The sequence below is a fragment of the Lissotriton helveticus genome, chromosome 8 (genome assembly GCF_964261635.1).
Source record: "Lissotriton helveticus chromosome 8, aLisHel1.1, whole genome shotgun sequence".
Lineage (NCBI taxonomy): Eukaryota > Metazoa > Chordata > Amphibia > Caudata > Salamandridae > Lissotriton > Lissotriton helveticus.
In genome coordinates, this window is record NC_136069.1 from 227,419,023 (window position 1) to 227,442,406 (window position 23,384).

A 23,384-nucleotide genomic window follows, 5' to 3' on the forward strand; every position below is an offset into this window, starting at 1 on the left:
GCAAGTCAAATTATAAAACATGTACTTTTATTTGTAGATGCCCCTGACGAAGGGAAATATACTTCCCGAAATGCATTGGGTGACTGAATTAAATCAGTGCAAAAAAACGATGGATTTAGGCCCAGATCCTTGTACTGGGGTGAATGTATGACATTGTTCTACATTCTGTCCATCAACTGTGTTTTTTGCAATTTCACCCCGAGTGGGCTGGGGATGCTCAGACGTGAGTCCCAGGCTCTCCACACCACTGGAGTCAAGCTATCCAGGCTGATGAAGGCTGATAGCCAGAAACCGGTCCTTGGATGCTTGATTCCGGTCTGGGAAAGACATGGCTTGGTAGTTCGGACTGGACTGTTCCCATGAGGCACAGGGTCAGAGCTGATTTGCATATAGCCAGTGTCTAACCCAGGGTGGTGTGGAGTGCAAAAAAACGATGGATTTAGGCCCAGATCCTTGTACTGGGGTGAATGTATGACATTGTTCTACATTCTGTCCATCAACTGTGTTTTTTGCAATTTCACCCCGAGTGGGCTGGGGATGCTCAGACGTGAGTCCCAGGCTCTCCACACCACTGGAGTCAAGCTATCCAGGCTGATGAAGGCTGATAGCCAGAAACCGGTCCTTGGATGCTTGATTCCGGTCTGGGAAAGACATGGCTTGGTAGTTCGGACTGGACTGTTCCCATGAGGCACAGGGTCAGAGCTGATTTGCATATAGCCAGTGTCTAACCCAGGGTGGTGTGGAGTGCAAAAAAACGATGGATTTAGGCCCAGATCCTTGTACTGGGGTGAATGTATGACATTGTTCTACATTCTGTCCATCAACTTTGTTTTTTGAATTAAATCCATGGCATGCGAAACCCAACCCACACTCCTGTGTTTTTTGTGAAATCAGATGACAAGCGCGATTTGGATCAAATGGATTGAACATAAGAGATAAAATGGATGACAAGTATGGTGAAATTACGAAGCAAATAGTAGTGAACAAATTAATTTGATTCATTGGATTCGAATTGGCTGTGCAGCCTGACGGAACTGAAATGGGTTCCTTTCTTTGAGTTAAGGCCTCTCTCCGCCACTTCAGAAAAAGAAGGCTGCACCATATTTACAACAATATGCTGCAGCCTTGCAGACACCATTGCACCATACTGCAAGGGCATCTGGGTACAGGGAAAAGATTTTTTATGTACAGGAGGGGGACCTTCCTGTACATAAACAATCTTTAAATGTCATTTGTCCCACTTCCATGTGTGCTGCTTAATGCAGCACACACAGAAATCACAAAATGGATTTTTTTTTAAACATTACAAATACAAGGCATTTTGCTTTTTCCATGTGTGCTGCACAAGGCAGCCCAAATGGATGAAGCAAAAATGAGGAGAAATAATGCATTTCTCCTAGTTTTGCCAGCTTTAGACCAGGTTTTCCCTGTTCTTAATTTTAACGCTGCCTCACTTTTACGCTGCATTTGTAAATAGGGCGCAACATCAAAATCAGTGCCTGTTGCAGTGGAACGCCCACGGCAACACCCACTGCCCACCCTTTCACGCTAAGCATAGCATGAAAGGGGGCCTTATTTACAAGGCAGCGTTAAGCCAAGTTAAGTGGCTTAACTCTGCCTTGTAAATACGGCAATGCCCCTATCGCCACAACAACGTCGTAAAAAGTGACGGTGTTGTATCTATAGGGGCTTGCACATATGCCCCTAAGTATGATGAAACTATGAGTAGCACTATAAAAAAAATTATATGTTTGCCAGAAAGGTGCTATAGAGAGATGAGGTGCATTGTTGGTGGGTGGTAGTAAGGGAGTTCATGAAGGAGGAAAAACTCATTGTTTTGAACATTATTTGCCGGATATGGCCCGGGATATGTGGGTGGCGGTCGATTATGTAGTGTACCAGATTCCAGAAATTTCTGTCAGGAGGTGGGGGGGCCCGACATTTAAAAAAATTCAGCTGGGGCGGCTCAACCTTCAAAAGTTTGAGGACCTCTGCCTTAATGTATGAGAACCACAAAGTCCTGATCTTCCCGGACTACACTAACCTGGTGCAGCAACAACAGCAGTCATTTACTGCAGCAAAGGCACGGCTGCGAGAACTTAAAATCCAATACGCCCTGCTCTACCCAGCCCGCCTGCGTGTGGTGTTCCAGTCCGAGACACAGTTCTTCAATACTCCGGAGGAGGTTTTTGCATGGACAGATGAGACGGTCCGAGTCAGGATGCATACCCCCCCCCGGGCCGCGATTCCGACTCTTCCTCCGCGACGGGACCCCCGAGGACTCCCCGGAGATCGCGAAGCAGAAGTAACTGGAGGGCACGCTCTCAGAAGAACCAGCCTCCCAGGGATGGGGCGACGGAAGGCGACAACGCAGCTGATGTTCCGGCTCCGGGGCCGTGAGGTTGTGTGCTACTCTGAACCTTTCTAGTGGAAGACCTCGGAGGGCTATAGACGGGTCGTAATCCTACCAGGAGCGACACTTACACTTGAGACTCACCACCAAACTGCTTGGGCTACAGTTACTGTATAACGGTGGGACGTAGGTCGGGGGATGCCCGCGGGAGGGCGGACTTCACCCCGGGAGTTAGAGTAGTTAGGTGGGTTAAGGGTTAGTTGGGATCGGGTGGGTAGTTGGTTGGGATCAATTGGAATAGTGGGTCATTGGCCTCCCGTTGGGGGCTGGAGACTATCTATACCGCGACAGATACTTCAATGTTGCTGAGGTATGGGGGGGCGGGAAGGGAGTTGTGGGTGGGGTTGGTGGCGGGGGAGGGGTAGGGGGGTTGTTGGGGGGTTGCGAGACAAGGGGGTGGGGGTTGGAGGGTGGATTGGGGGGATGGGACAGTTACTTTCGGCACAGTGTACGTTCGAGTCCGGTTGCAATCACGTGTGTGTGTGGCCCGAGTACCCAGGACCTTGATTTACTCACCCATAGATGGCGGTTGAGGCCCACGAGACAGGCCTTCCACGGGCGTCACTACGTGTGGTGAGTTGGAATGTCCGGGGAATGCTCGATAAAATGAAGAGAGGTGCTGTGTTGCGGCTGGGGAAGAGAGAGCGGGCTGATGTGTTATTCTTACAAGAGACACACCTCCTAGGCAACAAAACACTTAGCTTGCAACGGTATGGCTACCAGCAGGTATTCCATGCAGGTTTTGCGAGGGGGTCACGGGGGGTCGCAGTTCTAATACATCGCAGACTGCCCTACATACATTCGACGCAATGGGTAGATGCCCAGGGTAGATTTGTCTTCATTAAAGGAATGGTGGGTGATGAGCCAATGGTCTTTGGTAGTGTGTATGCCCTACCCCCATTGCAGGAGGCGCTCATTGAAAAGTTGTTTGACGTGTGTGCTGAGATCCCGAATGTGATGTCGATAGTGGGCGGTGACTGGAACGACGTAATGAATGGACGAATGGACCGATATAGGCCCGGAGGGGGTCTTATGACCGATACCCCCACTAAATTGAATGGCATGGTGCGGGGGATGGGCTGGGTGGATGCATGGCGATATGAGCACCCTCATAGCCGCGAATGTACATATGTTTCTGCAGTACATAAGTCTTTTTCCAGACTTGACTACCTCTTTGTTCCTCATACCTGGATGGGGAGGGTAGCCTCCACGTCCATGCTCCCGCGTGGCTTGTCGGATCACTCCCTGGTGGTGATGGAGGTGTATCTGGATAGGAAACGACAACCCTTTAGATGGCGCCTATCTACGTGGCATCTGCAACAAGACGGCTATAAATCGCACATGCGAGAAGCCATTTCTCGGTACTGGGACAGTAATGACAGGCCTGAAACGGACGATGTAATCCTCTGGGAAGCTTTAAAACACGTGCTCCGTGGGGTGGACATCGCCTGGTGCACGGCGGCACGCAAGGCCCGTAGGGGAGAAATAGAGGAGACTGCGCGGCAGGTCCGGGATCTGGAGGAGGAATGCAATGCGGGAGGGAATACAGATGCCGTTGGGCAGCTGCTGCTGATACAGCAGTCATACAATTCTCTACTAATGGATGAGGCCCGTCAGCTGTGGTTGGCTACACAGAGTAGGAGTTATCAGTGGGGAGATAAATCCAGCACCATGCTTTATAGGCTTTGTCAGGGAACTTTCCAAGTGCAGTCCCTACCAGGACTTTGTGATGAGGTGGGGGATCCGGTAACGGCCCCGGTGGAACTAGCGGCCAGCTTTGCTCGATACTACGCGGCCCAATATGCCCCTCGGGAAGCCATCCCGGAGGAGGAGGTCGACAAATTCCTGGCGGATCTCCCGCCGCGGGCTCTTTCTGATGAGGGATGCGACCAGCTAGATCTCCCGCTATCGATGGAGGAGCTGGATGCGGCACTCGGAGAACTGAACTCCGGTAAGGCCCCCGGGCCTAATGGATTCCCTTGTGAATTCATAAAGACATTTCATCTCCAGCTGGGTACGCGCTACAGAAGGGTGCTGGAAGCGGCCAGGGACCGTGGCCGCCTACCGGCAGACTGGCGACACGCCGAGATTGTGGTCTTCTGTAAGCCTGGGAGGCCCCCAGAACAGCATGCTTCGTATAGGCCAATATCGCTCCTCAATGTTGAAGCGAAAATACTGGCGAAAGCCCTGGCCAATCGCCTCCTTCCTTACATTACGGATCTGGTTCATCCTGACCAAGCCGGGTTTATGCCCCATAGAGCGATGAGGCACAATATCAGACGCGCTCAAGTGGTGATAGAGGCGGCCCGAGCTGCCGAGATCCCGGCAGCGCTCCTCCTGGCTGACATTGATAGTTCCTTCGACTCGTTAAGTTGGGTTTACCTCCGTGCGCTTCTGTCTCGCCTAAACCTTGGACCCCGCTTTCTCTCGTACTTACAGCTGCTATATACGGACCTGACGGCGTCGGTGAGGGTAGCGGGAGCGGTGTCGGACCCCTTCCCTATCGGCCGCGGCACCCGACAGGGCTGCCCCCTCTCACCCTATTTATTCGCCCTGGCCATGGAGCCGCTAGTGGCGTGGGTGCGAATGGACGCGCAGATGCGGGGACTTGAGTGGGAACGGGGACCGTCCGATCGGATTGCACTGTACGCTGACGACGTCCTTTTCTTCCTCACAGACATAAATAGGTCAGGGTCCAGGGTTCTTGATATAATGCGGGTGTTCGGGAGGTATCTGGCCTGCACTTGAACGTACGGAAGTCTACCCTGTGGGTGTTGGGAGGGCGCGGGGGGCAGGGACCCTGGGCGTCAGCCCTGCAAGAGGCGGCTGGCGGCATTAAGTACCTGGGCGTGTTCCTGACGGATATACCGGGGATCGCTGGGCCCGCAATGTAGTGCCTGTTTGGGACCGTGTACGGTCGGATATGAAAACATGGTCCAGGATGCCCCTAAATATATATGGCCGTTCAGCCATTTTTAAGATGGAGGCCCTCCCGCGTCTACTTTACCAGTTGCAAAATTATCCGTACCCCATTGCGCCGCAGTGGTTTCGGCAGGTGAACTCGACATTGGGCCAATTTCTTTGGGCCGGTGGGGTGGCGAGGGTGGCGCTCCGCACCTGCTTCCTCTCCACGTATTGTGGGGGCATGGCGACTTCAGACATCTTGTCCTACTATCAGGCGTCCCACCTGTTGCTACTGAATGAATGGTGGTATGGGGACCGAGGCGACCCGGCCTATGCCCTTGAGAGGTATCTGATGGATCCAGATACGCTGCACACCATTCTATATTCAGCGGGAATAAGGAAAAGGCTCCCAGTCATTACCCAAGTGGTTTTCCGAGTGTGGCGTGGAGCCCTGCGCCGTATGGGGTGGTGGAATAAATTAACGAGAGAAACCCCGCTGTGGCAGAATGGGCGACTACCAGCGCTGGCGTCCTTACAGGGATTCCGAGGCTGGGATGCCATTGGTATTTCGGCGCTGGGCCATGTCATGAAAGCCACGACCCTCAAATCGTTCCAAGCCCTGAGAGAGGAATACGATATGCCTCGGACCCAATTTTTCAAATACCTGCAGCTCCGGCACGCCTTGTCCACCTCCTTGATAGGCCTAGACTCGTTGCCTGACTTTAGTCCCCTTGAGGCCAAGGTGTTTATGGGGGAATTGGGAAGTAAGAAGATATCCACTATCTATCAAACCCTGGTCACGCACTGCTCTTCTCCACTGGATAAGCTGCGCACGGTGTGGGAGGAAGACGTAGGTACCTGGGAGGAGGAGGACTGGAGGGAGGCCCTGGAGGCTCCGAGAGGAGCAGCAATTGCGGTGTACCTACGTTTCATTCAGTTTAAATACCTGCATCGAGCCTATTATACTAGAGATCGATTGTGGAGTGCTGGTCTGATTGCATCCCCCGAGTGCCTGCGGTGTAAGCGCGGTGGGCACGTTTATACATACGGTGTGGTCGTGTGCGAAGCTGGCAAGGTTCTGGACTGGTGTGTGGAATTGCTTGTCTGAGGTGTTGGGCTGGGACCTCCCCCGCTCGCCGAAACTAGGCCTACTTCATGTTATGGAACAGGTCGGAGGAAATATATACAAACGTCATCTGCTGCTTTTAAGCCTCATGGTGGCCAAAAGAGATGTGGCTCGGGCTTGGAAAGACCCCAGGGCTCCCCTGCTTGAGGTGTGAAAGAGGGGCTTGGACTTTTGTATGGGGCTGGGACGCCCGATTATCGAGGCCAGGGGCTGCCCCCGAAAGCATTTTAAAATATGGAAGCGATGGGCGGACTATAGAGGGTTGTGGCTGGAACCACCGGCGCCACGGGATGCTGATGTAGATCATCTGCGGGTTGACCCTGGGTGAAAAGGGGTACACGCTGATTGTGCTTTCATACGCTTTTATATTCGGACCATGTAGACACTGTGCCGGGAGGGGGGCGGGATCCGGGAGGGAAGGCAAGGGGAGGGCGTGGGAGGGAAGGGAGTTGGGGTGTATTCTTTTACCTCAAAATGTTGATTGCAATGCTAATATGTGATGCCTATCTATTTGCTCACTGGGCCTCCGGTTCATGGGGGGCAGTGTCCTCTTTGTAATGCTTCATTGACATAATAAAATTTGTTCTGAAAAAAAACTGCAACCAATCTCATACCTGATTACAGTAAAAGTGCACCAGTGCATATCTGATACTAGGGAAACGACAACCAGGGAATACCTGATTCTACTAAAGCAGCTATCTGTGCATTTCTGATTCTAGTAAAACTACAATCAAGTGCATATGATTTAGAAAAGTAGCAACCATTACATACCTGATTCTTGTAAAGCAGCAACAGAAGTACATTCTAGGAGAGCTGCAATCAGTGCATACTAACATTCTAGTAAAACTGCAACCAAGTGCATACCTGCTTCAAGTGAAACAGCACTCAAATGCATACCTGATTCTAGGAAAACCACCACAGGTGCAAACCTGATTCTAGTGACGCAACAACCAATGCATACCTGATTCTAGTAAAGCAGCTACCAGTGCATATCTGGTTTTAGTAAAACTGCAGCCAATTGTTCACCTGATTCCAGTAAAATAGCAACCAAGTGTATACCTGATTCTAGTAAAACTGCAACTTAGTTTGTACATGATTCTAGTAAAACACCAACCTGGAGCACACCGGATTCTAGTAAAGCAGCTACCAGTACACACCTGATTTTAGTAAAACTTCAGCCAATGTTTTACCTGATTCTAGTAAAGCAACCATCAATGCATATAAGATTCCAGTGTATACCTCATTCTAATAAAGCAGCAACCAGTGCATACCTGATGCTGGTAAAACAGCAACCTGTGCAAGTGTGATTTTAGTAAAGCATCTACCAGTACGTACCTGACTCTAGAAAAGCAGCAACCAGTGCACAGCTGACTCCAGTGCCTACCCGATTCTCATAAAGCAGCAACCGGTTCATACCGGATTAGAGTACAACTGCGACTGGTGCTTTATGATGCTAGTAAATCAGAAGCCAATGCATACCCTATGCTAGTAAAGCAGCAACCAGTGCATACCTGCAGCGACCAGTGCATACCTGATGCTAGTAAAACAGCAACATGTGCATATGTGATGCTAGAAAAGCAGCTACCAGTACGCACCTGACTCTAGTACAGCAACAACTTGTGCACAACTGATTCCAGTGCATACCTGTTTCTCATAAAGCAGCAACCGGTGCATACCTGATTCACAGCAACGTGTGTATGTGATTCTAGTAAAGCAGCTACCAGTACCTACCCAACTCTAGTAAAGCAGCAACCAGTGCACACCTGATTCTAGTAAATCAGCAACCAGTGCACACCTTATTCTAGTACAGCAGAAATCCGTGTATAATTGATTCTAATAAAGCAGCAACCAGTGCACACTTGATTCCAGTGCATAGCTGATGCTAGTAAAACAGCAACCTGTGCATATGCGATGCTAGTAAAGCAGCTACCAGTACATACCTGACTCTAGTACAGCAGCAACATGTGCATACCTGATTCCAGTGCATACCTGATTCTCATAAAGCAGCAAGTGGTGCATAACTGATTAGAGTACAACTACGACCGGTGCTTACCTGATTCTAGTAAAGCAGCAACCAGTGCATACCTGCAGCAACCAGTGCATACCTGATGCTAGTAAAACAGCAACCTGTGCATATGTGATTCTAGTAAAGCAGCTACCAGTACGTACCCAACTCTAGTAAAGCAGCAACCAGTGCACACCCGATTCTCGTAAAGCTGAAACCGGTGCATACCTGATTCTAGTACAACTGTAACTGGTGCATACCCGACTCTAGTAAAGCAGCAACCGGTGCACACCTAATTATAGTAAAACTGCAAGCAATGCATAGCTGATTCTAGTAAAGCAGTAATCGGTATATAACTGGATCTAATAAAGCAGTGCCATGTGCGGTAAGTGATAGCACACTTTATATTGTTAGTTCAAGTATGCATCGTTGATTCAATTAAGGTAGGGCCCCATACATATTTGGCCTGGTAAAGCAGTGCCCAATACATGGCTGGATCTTGAATCCGCTCAAAATGTATAGCTAGCTCTGATAACCTAGTACCTCTTGCGCCTAGTAGAGTAGCAGCACCTGTGCGATGTTGGTCCTGGTGAAAATGTACTGTAGAACAGCTGTTTCTTATAAAAAAGCACCTAACATTTAGCAGTTTTGAATAAGGCAGACCATTGTTCCTAGCTAGTTGTAACAGTGCCACAACCAGTGCATATATAGTTATTGCATAGAAGCACTTTGCACATAGCTAGTTCTTTCCGTGCCACAACCAGCGCATGTCTAGTTATTTCAAAGTAGCACTTTGCACATAGCTAATTCTAACAGTGAAACTACGATTGCATATCTAGCTGTTGCATAGTAGCACTTTGCACATTGCTGGTTCTATCAGTGCCACAGCCATTGCATATCTAGCTATTGAATAGTAGCACTTTGCTGGTTCTAACAGTGCCTCAACCAGTGCATATCTAGCTATTGCATAGCCTATGCAATTGCTAGATATGCATTGGGTGTGGCACTGATAGAACTAGCAATGTGCAAAGTGCTACTGGAGCACTTTGCACATTGCTAGTTCGGTCACTTCCACAACCAGTGCATGTCTAGTTATTGCATAATAGCACTTTGCACATAGCTACTTCTTGTGAAGCTACACACCACACATGTATAACGGGTTCTAATAAAGCATCCATGTGCACAGCTGGTTCTAATAAGGCTGCTTACTGAACATAATCGATTCAAGTAAAGGAGCAGACGGTGCATAGTTTTTTTTCTGATAAAAACGTAGATTGTGCAAAGCCGGTTCTGATACAACAGCACTCCGGGGAGAGCGGGTTTTAATAAAGCTGCACACTCTGCATGACTGGTTCTTAACAAACCAGTACTAAGTGGTTCCAGTTAATCAGCAGCCAGTGCATAGCTGGTAATAATGCTTAGTGCTGCTGGTATTGGTGAAGCGGTAAGGGTGCATAGCTGGTTGTACTTAAGCCGTATCCTGTGGATACATATTTTTTTAAATAAATTAGTTCCCGAGCTTCGGTGGTTCTAATAAAGGAGCACACTTTGCATAGCTGATTTTGATGATGGAGTTACCATTGTCCGACAGTTTTAAATAAAGCAACATCCCTTGCATAGTGTCTTCAGTTTTCTGGGCATAGTTCTGTTAAATCAGCGCCCCATGCATTGAGGATCTGAAAAGCTTAGGAAAGTAAGAGAAATTTATGAATGCTTACATTGTCAGGCGCCGATAATGACTAGGCCAAATTCCTGTGCATCTATGTTTGCCCCCATAGCCACTCCAGACAGGGACTGGCCATATGCCGGTCTCAGTCCTGCTCCGTGAGGAAATCTCCAGCTCGAACTGACATACCAGTCTGCTGACTGGTTGCGGCCTCTTGCGTAGGGTGCGTCTTCTGATAAAGCATTAAGCGGGTTTTGATAGGGTAGCACCCCGCGCAGAGCCGACAGACTTAAAGCCACACCCTATGCATTGCTCATTCTGGTTAAAGGACACCCTGCGCATAACTACTTCTAATTAAGAAGCACTCATTAGAAAGATTGGTTCTAACTAAACAACATTTATTGCATAACTTCTCCCTATAACGCAGCGCCTGCGATGGGGTGTCCCTGGTATGATCCGGGAGCGCTCCGTGATCACGTGTCACTCTCCTTGCAGCTGGTTCTGACGAAGCGGCGTCCGTCCACCGCTGTTTCTAGGAAAGCCGTCCATCTCCTGTGTATTACTGGTTTTGCTATCCAGACGCCTCCCCGCACCCCTTTGCTGTTCTCTTCACAGGGGTTTCACTTGACGTTGAATCTTCAAGGAAGCCTTTCTTGACGGCTGACTCAACCCGAGCCTGGCCGTCTGCTGCACGCGGGACTCTCACTGGAAAGCCTCGTGTTGTTCATACCGGGAGCGGTTAAGATAAATGTCAGTGTCACGATGTGGGCGTTGCAACCTTTATTGTTGTTTGGCTTGTAATTTACAGCGATATTGATAACAAGCAGGGGGGGGGGCCTGCCGATTCCCTTGTGGGAGCCAGTGGCGATAATTAATACCATATGTCGCTGCCACTCGCAGTGCCATATGGTATTAATTATCGCCGCTCGCTCCCGCAAGGCAATCGCCCCACGTGCACGCGTTGCCTTTGAAGGCAATGGAACACGTGCACGAGTTTGCCTCAAAAAGGGAATCAACGGCTTCAGGTCTCTTTCCTATGCAGCGCATGCGCGCTGCATAGGCGAGACCTAAAAATGGGTATACAGAAATAAAGTCACATTAATACTAGATGCATGGTGTTGCCTAAAAAGATCTGATTTACGGTCAGTCCTGATATCACGGTCTGCATTTATCCCTATATACAGTACTTTGGTTCAAGTTACAATAACATAGAAATAATTTGCACTGAATGTAACACTCAGGTCAGCTCATAACTATTAATGTATGAGATTATATAAAGTGTTTGTGTTAGTCTTTGGAGCAATTATTAGCAGCATAGCTGGTTTCATTTAAAGTGCTTGTACAAAAATATATTAAAAAATTTGCAGAACCTTGGGTATAGATTAAGAATTCATGTAGTAGCTGTTTATTTAAAAATGGAGAATAAAATCATTATAGAGGACCATTAAGCACCAATCTTAGCTCTTGATAATCTAAATAACCTTTTAAACTATACCTAAACTATGATACGTGATTAAAATACTGGCAGAGAATCCATCTAAAATCCCATCAGTTACAAACCTGAGCAGAGTATACACCAATTTAGTCACCATCTTTGGGGGATATTTTTAAAAAGCTCTTCGAGTATACCACATGGAAAACAAAAAGCCTGCCACCGAGTAGGCTATGGGGAGACGAGCATTATACTTCAATAGCCTAAAGGCCTCAGAGCATTGCCTGGTTCCTAGATTTCTGCATATCTGGACCAGCCATAGTTTTCTAGCTTTCTTGTAGCCAGTACAGACAAAGAACACGTTATTCAGTTTCATCTGTACAGTTGCATGCCGGGCATCCCAATGTTTTTAGGCCCGCCCATTTATTCGTAAAAGCACGCAAAGGCAATACCCCGTGCCTAAACTGTAAGTAGAGCGTTCTTGCGGCAGCCGGCTTGATATCATTAAACACCGCCTCTATCATGTACTGATCTTTAATTTCCAAAAACGCTGCAGTACGTTTCCCCGCTAAGTGGTTTCCCTGTAGCTGGGTCAGTTTGTTCTCCCAGTAGCGGTCCTTTAGCTCTTTCTTTGGGACTGTATGGCATGTCATTTCAGGATTGTCCCATAGATTACCCAGACCCATGGATGTAAGGGTGGTCCTGACATGTGTAAACCATGGTAATCTCCGTGCCCCTGGTAGATTCAGCACCTCTTTAAGTTCTTCCCTATATTCAAGCAATTATGGAGTTACCCACAGGCGCCTCCAGAACAGGAGAGGTCTCAAAGAGACTTCATCCGCAATTGGCCTAACCCCCAGATCTAGTCGTAGCCAAATAAGTGGGGTGCTGCGGGGAAGACCAAACAGTTGCCTGATAAAGAAATGATCCGTTTGTGTTAGGCTATCGGTAAGATCACGTCCCCAAATTTCAGCTCCATAAAGGGCAGCACCTCTAGCTTGAGCCCTATATATCTCTACTGCCGGGCCCACAGGTTTGTGGCTAGAGTTGCGAAAAACTTTGGACAGACCCCCTGTTGTTTGCACTAACTTCAGGCTTGTATTTTTAATCTGTGCTCCCCAGTCCATTTTTTCAGTAATAGTAATACCGAGGTAATCAAAAATAGATAACCTCTCTAATGGTCTACCTTCTAGACATGGGTTTGATCGGGTTCTTTTTGTTGAGTTAAATAACATTATTTTGTTTTTTTGCAGAATTATCTCAAGCCCCCTTTCTTTACCGAAGGCATCAAATTTATTTAAAACCCTATGTATACCCATTGGGGATTTAGATAATAACAGGGTATCGTCTGCAAACATCATGTCCGGGATAATACGTGCTGCCAACTTCGGTGCATCTAGATCTTTCTCAGAGTTAAAAAAATCAACTAGTCCATTGAGAACACAACCCTGGCCTAGTCCTCTATCTACAGGGATCGGTGTAGTAAGTTACCCATGTTTGCCAAATCTCATCTGTGCATAATGTCCTTTGTGCAGCCTTTTTAATACTTGGCACAAATATGGAGGAGCCCCCATCCCTTGCAGGACTGCTCACAACTTTTCTCTTGGGACCAGGTCGAATGCTGATTTTAGGTCTACAAAAATTGAATAGAGGATGCCACCTTCTAAACACACAGTCTTCCAGTGTAATAATTGTAGCCTAAAAATCTGGTCTATAGTGGAAGTTTTTTCTCTAAACCCTGCTTGGAACGGGCTAAGGACTTTATGTTCCTCCATCCAACTTTGCAGACGATGTAGCAATACACGTGCAAATATTTTTTGGCTAATGTCTATAAGGCTTATGGGCCTATAGTTTGTAGGCAACATCGGCGAGCCCTTTTTAAAAGCTGGAATTATTTCGGCCCCAGGCCAACTAATAGGAATTACCATACCTTGCATAACAGCATTGAATAAAACCCCAAAATACGAAGCCCAAATAGATGGTTTGCTTCGGAACAAATCCACGAGGATCCAGTCTAACCCTGGTGCCTTACCTGGCACGATTCAGCCTCGGGCACCGGTTACCTCTGTGAGGGTTATCATCAGCGTCTCATCCACTGCTTTAGATCTATTCTTATTCGCGCTACAACAGTCTGCCCACGGAGGGTGACATATATCAATCATTGCACTACCCTCTGGCTTAACTCTTGTGTATAGGGATTCAAAATGATCCCTCCACACATATGCCCCTAGGTTTGGCTCTTATGCTGATCTTCCTTCAGGGCTACATGTGTTCAACACATTCCAAAAGTTCTTCATGTCACGGGTTCCCAGAGAGCTACTAAGGGTTTCCCATTTTTCACGTTCCCACTCTTTTTTTGCCTCCATAGTGCTTGTTCGATACGCTGCCCTTCGAATTTTAATCAGTGGTCTATTTTTAGCCTTAATGGCAGAAACAAAAAGCCATTTTGGCCTTCCAACAGTTTACATTAAACCATGGATGGCAAAATATTCTTTTATTACTGTCTTTTTTTTTTATTGGAAAGAAAAAGATGGCCATTATGGCTATTAGCTTTGTATGGTTCAGGGCAACCTTCGGTAATTCGAATTTGGTGTAATCGTCCAAGACCGATTGGATAGAGTCCATGAGAAACGGGATAACAGTTTGATACAGGGTGCCTAGCTTTTCTTGAGACTTACTCAAGTCCGCCCAGCGGACTCTCTTCCTACAGTTAGTAATAACCAATCTACCATCAGCAGGTGTAGCCAGATTGTTAGTACTCCCAAGTATTGGTATGAGTAGTTTTAAAACAAGCGCATTAAGGTCACTCTTGTGGCGCGACATGATCTTGACATCAGCAACCCTATGCCATGAGGTTATACTGACCAAAATATAATCAATTAGGGAGCCTTGACCAATTCTATTAAAAGAAGCTTCCTCGGGGTGACAGACTTAGTTCTGTCATTACATGCCCTCAGTGAATATTTTAATGTCAGAGAATTCGTCTGGAGAACCAAGAGAGTCCATGCTTTTACTAGCGGACAGGTTGTGTCTGGTACAGCCCAATGCAGATCTTCTTCACACGGGGTGTCCCATCTAGGGGCTCATATTGACAGTTGAAATCTCCCCCTACAATCAGCAAGTAGTTGTCAGGGATGGTTGCAAGGAATGTCGTTAACGGTCGCTGCGACTAACTGGTCTAGAATACTCCCTGATGATTATACTGCGTGAGTTTAATATGGTAAGCTGAGCATATGCTTTTAAAGTGTTTCGGGCAAGCGAAAGCCCTTCTATAAAATGATGTTCTTTTTTAAACTCTCATGCTCCTCTGTTTACTATGTGTTTCATTAGCATTAATCATGGGTGATTCATCTGAATCGGCATCGGTGGAAGAACTGGAATCCAGATTTGGGGAGTTTGCAGAGGACTTTAACCAGCTTGAGCTGCTAGAGACGCACAGGCACCTGATCCCAACCGGTACTCATAGCCTTTGGCCTGGAGAGTCTGATGATGATGATGACGAAGAGGAGGACCTAGAGGGTAAACCAGAAGAGTGGTACCAGGAGCAAGAGGAAAAGCTGAGCAGTGATAATGAAAAACTGATCCTGTGGGCAGCGGAAAGAAATAGGGTATGGGCCTTCCATTTCTCAAATTATATTTGTAGGCCTTCCTTTTTATTGTTTCTTTATATTATAAAATGTATTTAGGAGACTATATTTCAGTGGCTTTCTTGGAACAGGGTTTTTGAGAATAGTGTTAGAAATGCTAAAGATAGAGTTTGAAAACTGTACTAATCTCAAGTATGAAATTACAAAATCCTGAAGCCCATTTGTACGAGAATAAAATTGTGCATAACTGCTATGTCTAGGCCCTCATTACGAGTGGCCCACATTTTGATGAAACAATTATTGCCTTAATAAACACAGAGGTGTTCAGAATTTATCAGATGCAAAACTTATCGCCATTTATGAATGTTGCCCTTAAAATGGGCGTAATGTGGGTACGGCATCAAAGTCCAGATATCTTGGTATTTACCTGGCAACATTCTCCCTCCAATTCCAGCAGGTTTGATCAGCCAAAATGTAATCGATGTGTTTTACATACCAGGTGCGATTTAAAAAAAAAATGCACAACTCATAATTCTGATGTTTGCAGTAACAGGAGTTGGCCCACAGGTCGGTAATTATCTGCCTGCTCATAGTGTGGGCTAGTCATGTCACTGTATGTTGTTTTTCTGAAATACATAAAGGCTATTGTTTTATTGTTACATATAACTATTTCTTTTGTGTATGAAATTCAGCCAGGTTAAACTAATTGCATTTTTGTAAAAATTGTTTTAATTTTGAAGGTGTCTACTTTTGATACCATATTTTTCAACAGTTTCTTCCATTCGTTGCATGGAATAATTCTTCTTCTACTGACTAAGTATAATTGACAGTAGCAGTCAGCTCATGAAACCTCACAAACATGTCATTTTTTTTACAAAGCCTGCACTGTGACTATGAAGTCACAGTAACTGGTTGACTCAGACCCTTGAAGTTAAATGCCATTATTGTATAAGTGTCTAGTTTGCGCAGAAATGAGTTTGGGCATTTTCAATGCTCCAAAGGAATAAAGACTTGAATACAGGTTAGCAATAGTGCCCCCAAGAAGTAAATAATGTTTGTTGGTAAATGACTGTGTAATTATCCAAAGGTTGTGAATCTATCTCTTTTTTTTGTTTCCTGAAGGACAAGCACACATTCTATATTAATTATGCTGTTTACGTAGCAAGGTGATGATTATGGGTCAAGGGTGTAAAACTATAATAATGCAAACATTAATTGCTTTCAGAATCACAATTTCAGTGGCTTTTTAAAACTAAGCCCGTCTTACTCGTGAGGTGTGTGTTATTCATGACAGATCACCTCAGTTTATTCTCAACTGTTGCCTAGATGTCGGTTCCAGGATAGGGTAACATTTAGGTTAGAGTAGAGAATTAATCTGGGCTCCTTCTCAGCAACAATCACATCAGCACAACTCTCGATGAGCTTGGCTCCCAGATTCTTCTAAGACCTTTCTCTCCTTTGATCAATTAATATCGCAGAAGACTATTCATTCATATCAGGATTTCCTGATTAGTCATTCAGATAAAGATTTCCAATCTACACATGGTTTCATATTCCATTTTGCCCTCCTGTTAGGTGTTTTTCTCAAAAGTGTAGGTTAATTTTCTTCTGTAATTGGAAACCCTCATGCCTTCTTGATATCCAGGCCAGGTCACTAATTTCTACATCATACAACTTTGCTTTACATTTTCAATCCAAAGGTTTTTGTTGGAGCTGTTTGTGTTTCGGGCAAGCCATTGTTGTTCTCCAAGATTCTCTTTGTCAGTGCAACTCGTTTTTGTGATTGTTTTATTCCACAAGACACCGTAATTGCAGAGAAGGTATTTGCGCAAACAGTATGGTTGTGTGTCTCCCCCCCCCCCCCCACCTGAAACCTTTAAGCAGAAACATACAGAAATAGGTGTTTCAACACAAGTTGGCTTACCCATTGGAAAATAGAGTTAGTGCTTGAAGTCCTGACATTTTATAATGCAATTGATGTTTATCATTTAAGGGATCTCAAATATTTTGAAACTCTAAATAGTCCCACCATTGCATGAGATTCTAAAATGCTTTTTAAAAAGCAGAAAACACTCTCCAAATTAAGCTTAAAACAATGCCTTTGTACTGGCAACATTTGATTGAGTGCTTGCTTTTAAACCAATGTGTGGGGAAAATATAAAAAAAAATATTACAGAACCTGAAGTAAGTCATATGAATGCCTTGTGAAGTAATGCTCTATGTAGGTAGAGGATGAATGCTCCATCATAGGTGTTACACAACAAGTTTATTGTAAAACAGCTCAGGACACCGGCCCAGTGATAGCTTCATTGAGCTAAACCAGCTGCCTAATAGCAGAATAATATTACTCAAAAATATATAATGAGCACATTTCATTCCTTGATGTTACCAGATGTCTTCAGGTAGCCACAACACTCATCTTCTTTTTTCAGTTAGGTACACAATACAAGCAAACTGTATAGAAGTAAACACTCACTATAAATTAAGGAATGCAAAATCAAGAAAAGAACTCGACACAAAACAACCCATGTTAATGAGTGACATGAACTAGGCAATACATTCCTGGCAATAGAAAAAGGGGGATGCCTCTGACCCAGGGAACTATAGACTGATTGCACCACTGGACGTGGTAGGAAAGGTATTTGCAAAAATGCTCCTGAAAGAGCTAGAGTTACTTATCACGAAAAATCAAGTAAATCCGCATTATCAGACTGGCTTTCGGACAAGTTTGTCAACCATGGACAACGCCACCGCACTTTCATATCTGGCAACAAAGGCAACTGGGCCCACCTCCCTTCCATTATATGCTTGTTTTGTGGACTACAGTGCCGCATTTGATGGAGTTGATCGAAACATCCTGTGGGCAAAATTGGCTAAGTGGGGTATACCATGGAAACTGCTGGCGGCCATCTTATCACTCTATACCGGCACGTGGGTGCGAGTAAAGCTTGCTAGTACATGCGCAACTGCCAAGATTTTCACAAATGGGGCTAAAACAGGGCTGCGTGATTACCCTCACCCTGTATAACTTATACACCGCTGACCTGGTAGAAGCACTGTTAAAAACTAACATCTTTCCTCCAAAATTGGGCCACCTTAGACTGCCAATTATGCAGTATGCGGACGATCTCATTTTGTTGGATCATACAAGAATTGGCATGAAAAAGGCATTAGAGATGCTACATAATTACAACACTGAAAACAAGCTCGCAGCTAATGCATCTAAGACTAAAGTGCTGATCTTTGGCCACAAGCCAAAAAAACAAATAATGGCATGGCAGCTGGGCCCTCTAAGTATAAGCATGACCAATAAGTACACCTACTTAGGAGTGTAATTTACAGATACCTGCAGACCAGCACTGCAGGTCAAAGCACTGGAGGCAAAAGCAGCTAAGCTAACATATGGCTTGTGCAAATTACACCATAAGCTTGTAAGCCACTCGACGGAGGGGATCCGACGAGTTATGCAAGCCAAGCTAATGCCTACACTCAGCTATGGCCACCTTGTCTTCCCTAGTCTGTTGACCAAAAAATTGGAGAGCCTATACACAATGGCGTATAGAAAAGTCTTTAAGCTCCCTTACACGACCAAACGTTCACTGATCCGATTAGAGTTCAACGTCACAGCAATGGACATTGAATGTAGAAAAGACTCCAACACAACATGATCAATGCTTGCCCGGACACAATCAGGGCTGCGCTACAGGTGGTCTTTACAGATAACCACAGTCGCTGGGCGAGGTATCTCTTGATTGCCAAACAAACATTGGGACTGACAATCGAACCTTCCACAGACATACCACTAACAAAGAGTAGCTTAAACATCCTGCTAAAAAAGTGTGGAAAGAACATCTCAAGGCAACAAGACCCTGAACGGATCAGATCAGTCCTAGGTGCAGAAGGCCTTGCTAACTCACATGAAAGTACTACATGTCAGCCCTACTTAAAAGCAGGTCTTGGAAGGCAAGCCCTACAAAATGTTATGTATGAGAGTAAGGCTCTTAACTTTGCCTATACAAGACTACAGAGCCCACTGGAAAAACTGGTCATCAAGTGGCTACGGCAGTTGTCTGTGTCAACATCACACAGAATCTGCGGAGCATGTTATTTGCTGCTGCCCAGCTTTGCCTCCCCCAAGACGCTTGTATCTAAGAACTATGCTCATACATCACAGCGTTAGATCATGTAAGGAGGCTTTAAGGCATATCTACACCACCACAGTCCCGATGGAGCTGGCACTAATTGGGAAGTTTTATGCTGCTGCTGGAATGTTCACACGATCAGCCAGAGAAGTGACAGTTGTATAAATTATGCTCCAAGCACCACTAACACTTGTTATTATTTATAACCACATTTTCAATAATATACATGCCTACACTAATTTCTGGTAGGAATAGGACGCCCATAGCAGTTTTGCACATTCCCCGCTTGACAACATCTGCATGCGTTGTTCTCTAAATGGACCGCTTTTTTACCCTTTTTTCTTTTTGATACTAATTCATTTGCGTTCTGCAACCTTATAGTATCTCTGTATTTTAAACATGTTTTATTTAGATTTTATGTATTTTATTATTACCTTTTCTAAACTTGCACTTTCTGCCGTTTTTGTAAAGGATTTTAATTAATCATACAATAAAGATTTCTTTGTCAATTTCTTTCAGTCCTGGCAGTAGAGAAAGATAAAATAAATATAAATAAAATTACTGACAAACTATTTTAAAGCATACTTGTTGAGTCTTCCTGGCATCTTTTTCTTCCTGGCGTACCCCTTTCTCTATCAGTTCTTTCTTCACTTCTCCTGCATACAGCCTCACCCTTATTGCCTTCCGACTTTGTACCTTCACCATATGTCACTTCCACCACTTTTCGCAAATTCCACCACTGTTTAGTCTGCCCTCTGATTACATTACTCTGACTGTATTGAACTTATTCAGCGTCAACAAATGTACACAGTCCTTTGCGTACATGTACAGGTTGTTTAAACCTGACCCATTCTCCTGCCTTAAGGGTTTGAATATCTTTGCACTTCCTTTTGTCAAACCTTTTCTTTATGTCTACTTTTTTGATCTCAGTGTATCTTTTTGCCTTTTTCAAACTGCTTCCATGCACTGATTTCTGCCCGTACAATTCCATCATCTACCCATCTACACCATCACATTTCTGTACCACCCTTTTTCCACCCCCATGCTCTGAAAAGGCAACAATTTCATGGTGCTAGTTTGTGTCCGAGGGCGTAGAACATGCTTCTCACTGCTTTCACCATACCCTAATGTCCTTTCACTGCCCATTGGACTACCACTCCGTTGCATCTTTCCATTACCCCATTGACCTGTGGGTGATATAATTCAGTCCTACTATGCTCAATGCCATAGGTTTTCAAAACCTCTCCCATGTCACGTAAAGTGAACTCCACTTCTCTATTAGTGATCATACTTGAAAGATACCCTTCTTTTTTGAACACCTCTTCAAAAAATGTTATTACACCCTTAACAGTGAGAGAAGCTACAAACTTGCTCTCCAGACATTGAGGTAAGTAATCTTCCGGCACTATTACAATATGCATGCGATCTGGGAGAATTTCAAATGGCTCTAAAAAGGCGACTCCCAACTTTGTCATTGCCATGCTAGGATACTTATTTGGTTGTAATGGTGATTTGTGAATTACAGAGTGCTTCCCACTTACCTTACATATAACACAATTGATTACTACATTCTCTCTTCATCTACCTATCCTTGGCCATCAAACGTCAGACCAAACTGATTTCTTAATAAGGGTCAAACCACCGTGTCATATGTGTGCATTTTTAACAATTTTTATTTATTCATTTATAAAGTTTTATATAGCGCAAACAAGATCCCGAAGGATATCGGAGCGCTTTACAAAGGAAGGAAGGACATAAATCCATTATTGACAATAGGTAAGAATACACAACAGGAATAATCGCATACATCCCAGACAAATGATCGCATAATTTCCAGACATATGAATCAAGGAGAGTAGTACAATAAACAAGTATGTAACAGTCTAAGGGAGGTGGTATACGATGCGGAAAAGAAGAGCATAGATCCAGTATCGACATCAATAATGAATACATAACAGGAATACTCGCATGTTTCCCAGACAAGTGAATCACGGAGAGTACTATGAAAAACCTGAATATAACAGGTTACGAAGGGGACACAGAATGCAGTAAAGACAAAGCAGCATCACATGAGTGTACAATGGTTCTAGGAACCGTGATTCCGAGCAAGTGATCCAGGCCCAAGTTAAGGTAAAAATGTGTTAATTAGGAATATTTTGACTTCCAGTTTGAAAGCAGTCTTTGAAGAGATTCTGCGAACTTCCAGTGGAAGAGAGTTCCAAAACCTAGGGGCAGCGCCGGAGAAGGCTCGTAGAGCGGTTCTCTTTTTCCTAAGGATAGGTGGTTTCAGGAGGAGAGTGATAGCGCTTCCTAATGTTCTCCCACCACAGGATAATTCAAGCTTTTGCGCAAGGTACCTGGGAGTTTTGAAATGCAGGGCTTTTTGTGCTAGAACGGTAACCTTTAACTGAATTAGAGCTTCATAAGGCAACCATTTAAGAGTTTTTAGGATTGGGGATATATGCGCACTTCATTTGGCACCCGTGACCAGCCTGGCCGCAGCGTTCAGTGATGCCCTTAGTGGGGCCAGTGTGTATATATGTTTAACATTAAAACTTTCAGAAAACACTCACTGGATGATGTAATTTGAGAAATCACAAGTGATGCCACTGGGCATGTCATGAGTGATGCAACATTTGAATTCATAAGCAGTGCATTGTGGGGGAGTACGTTATAGTTAGCTTATATAACAATAACTGCTGAATTTCACTGGTTTGGTAGGAGTGAAATCTGAGCCCAACTATAACGTCCTTGTAACCTTTGTTTTTTTCAGTGAAAACACACACACACACACACACACATATATATATATATATATATATATATATATATATATATATATACACACACACACACACACACAAACATACACATCATAAATCATATTTGTAGGTCGGTAGAATCTTAGTATCCAGTCCTCTTTCTTGCTGCAAATCACAACGTGAACATCAGTCATTGCACAAAGGCACACTTCACTGCCCTTCTGATCTGTACATTCCTATCGCATGGCTTCATTATCATGCAGTCTCAAATTAGAATCAATCCTTACATTTTTCTTCTTCCTAAAATGTTCTCTACATATAAATTATATTCCAAATAGAGTAGCTGCTAATCAGGCCAGTCTCGCCGTTGGCCCATTCACTCTCCTTCCATCCAATATGTCAAATAGAGGTCTGTAATCCTTTCTTGATACAAATATTTTCCTCAAAAATGTGCTTAAATGTATTTATTCCCAACACACAAACCAATAGCTCGTTTTCAATCCTGGAATGTCTGTGTTCCATATTCCTTCCAAATATCAAAATAAAACTTTTGGTTAGCTCATTTTCCTCATGCGGCAATACAGCTCTTATGCCATACACACTTGTATTCACAGTACTGCAAGTTCCCTTTCTACAACAGAGGTTCTGAAAATAGGTTCTTATATTTTGCTCAATAATCCTGTTGAAGCAAATTTGACATTCCTCCTTCCAAGTAAATTCCACTTTCTTTTTCAGTAGGTGCTTAAAACACTCTATTTTAGTAGCAAAATCCCTTACAGATATTAATAGAACTTGCGTAGTCCCATAAAAGACGCTAAAAGCTCACGGTTGCTAGTACATTCTTAATGGCAGTAACCAACTGTGCTTCAGTCTGACTCCCTCACCTGACACTACATGTCAAAATGCTCAACATCTTTAATCGCAAATGCAGACCTGTAATCTCTCACAGTCACCCCTACTTCTCCGAAAATCTTCAATATTTACTTGAACAATCTGCACTATTGTCTTGCACAGCCACATCATGTTTGTCTTTGGTGCTACCACAAATCAAGATATCCTGAAATGCCACAATATTCTTAACTGCTTTGAAAAAATTGCGCATTATTTTCTCAAGTACTGAAGCCGTTGGTGCAAACCCAAAAGGTGTACAGCAAAATAAAAAACTTCTGCCAGGATTGACAAACGCAATTACATGCCTGGACTACTCATCTAAGACTACTTAAGAATAGGCGGCCCTTGGGTCAAGGTAGGTGAACCAAGTGGTTATAGTCAACTATCCTGGTCAAAGAAGGACTTGCTATACAAATTGCTCTGGTCAAGCTTTTTAGCATGACATACAGCCTCATA

At 44.7% G+C, this 23,384-nt stretch overlaps 1 protein-coding gene across 1 annotated transcript in view; it reads left to right on the top strand.

Annotated features, from left to right (window-relative positions):
• The window catches only part of ANKRD49 (ankyrin repeat domain 49), a 45,713-nt gene that overhangs the window by 6,146 nt on the left and 16,183 nt on the right, over positions 1-23,384 (top strand). The window contains exon 2 of the mRNA XM_078656973.1: positions 14,877-15,154. Coding sequence (XP_078513099.1) covers positions 14,885-15,154 — 270 coding nt within the window. The 5' untranslated portion in view covers positions 14,877-14,884. The remainder of the gene's footprint in view (positions 1-14,876; positions 15,155-23,384) is intronic.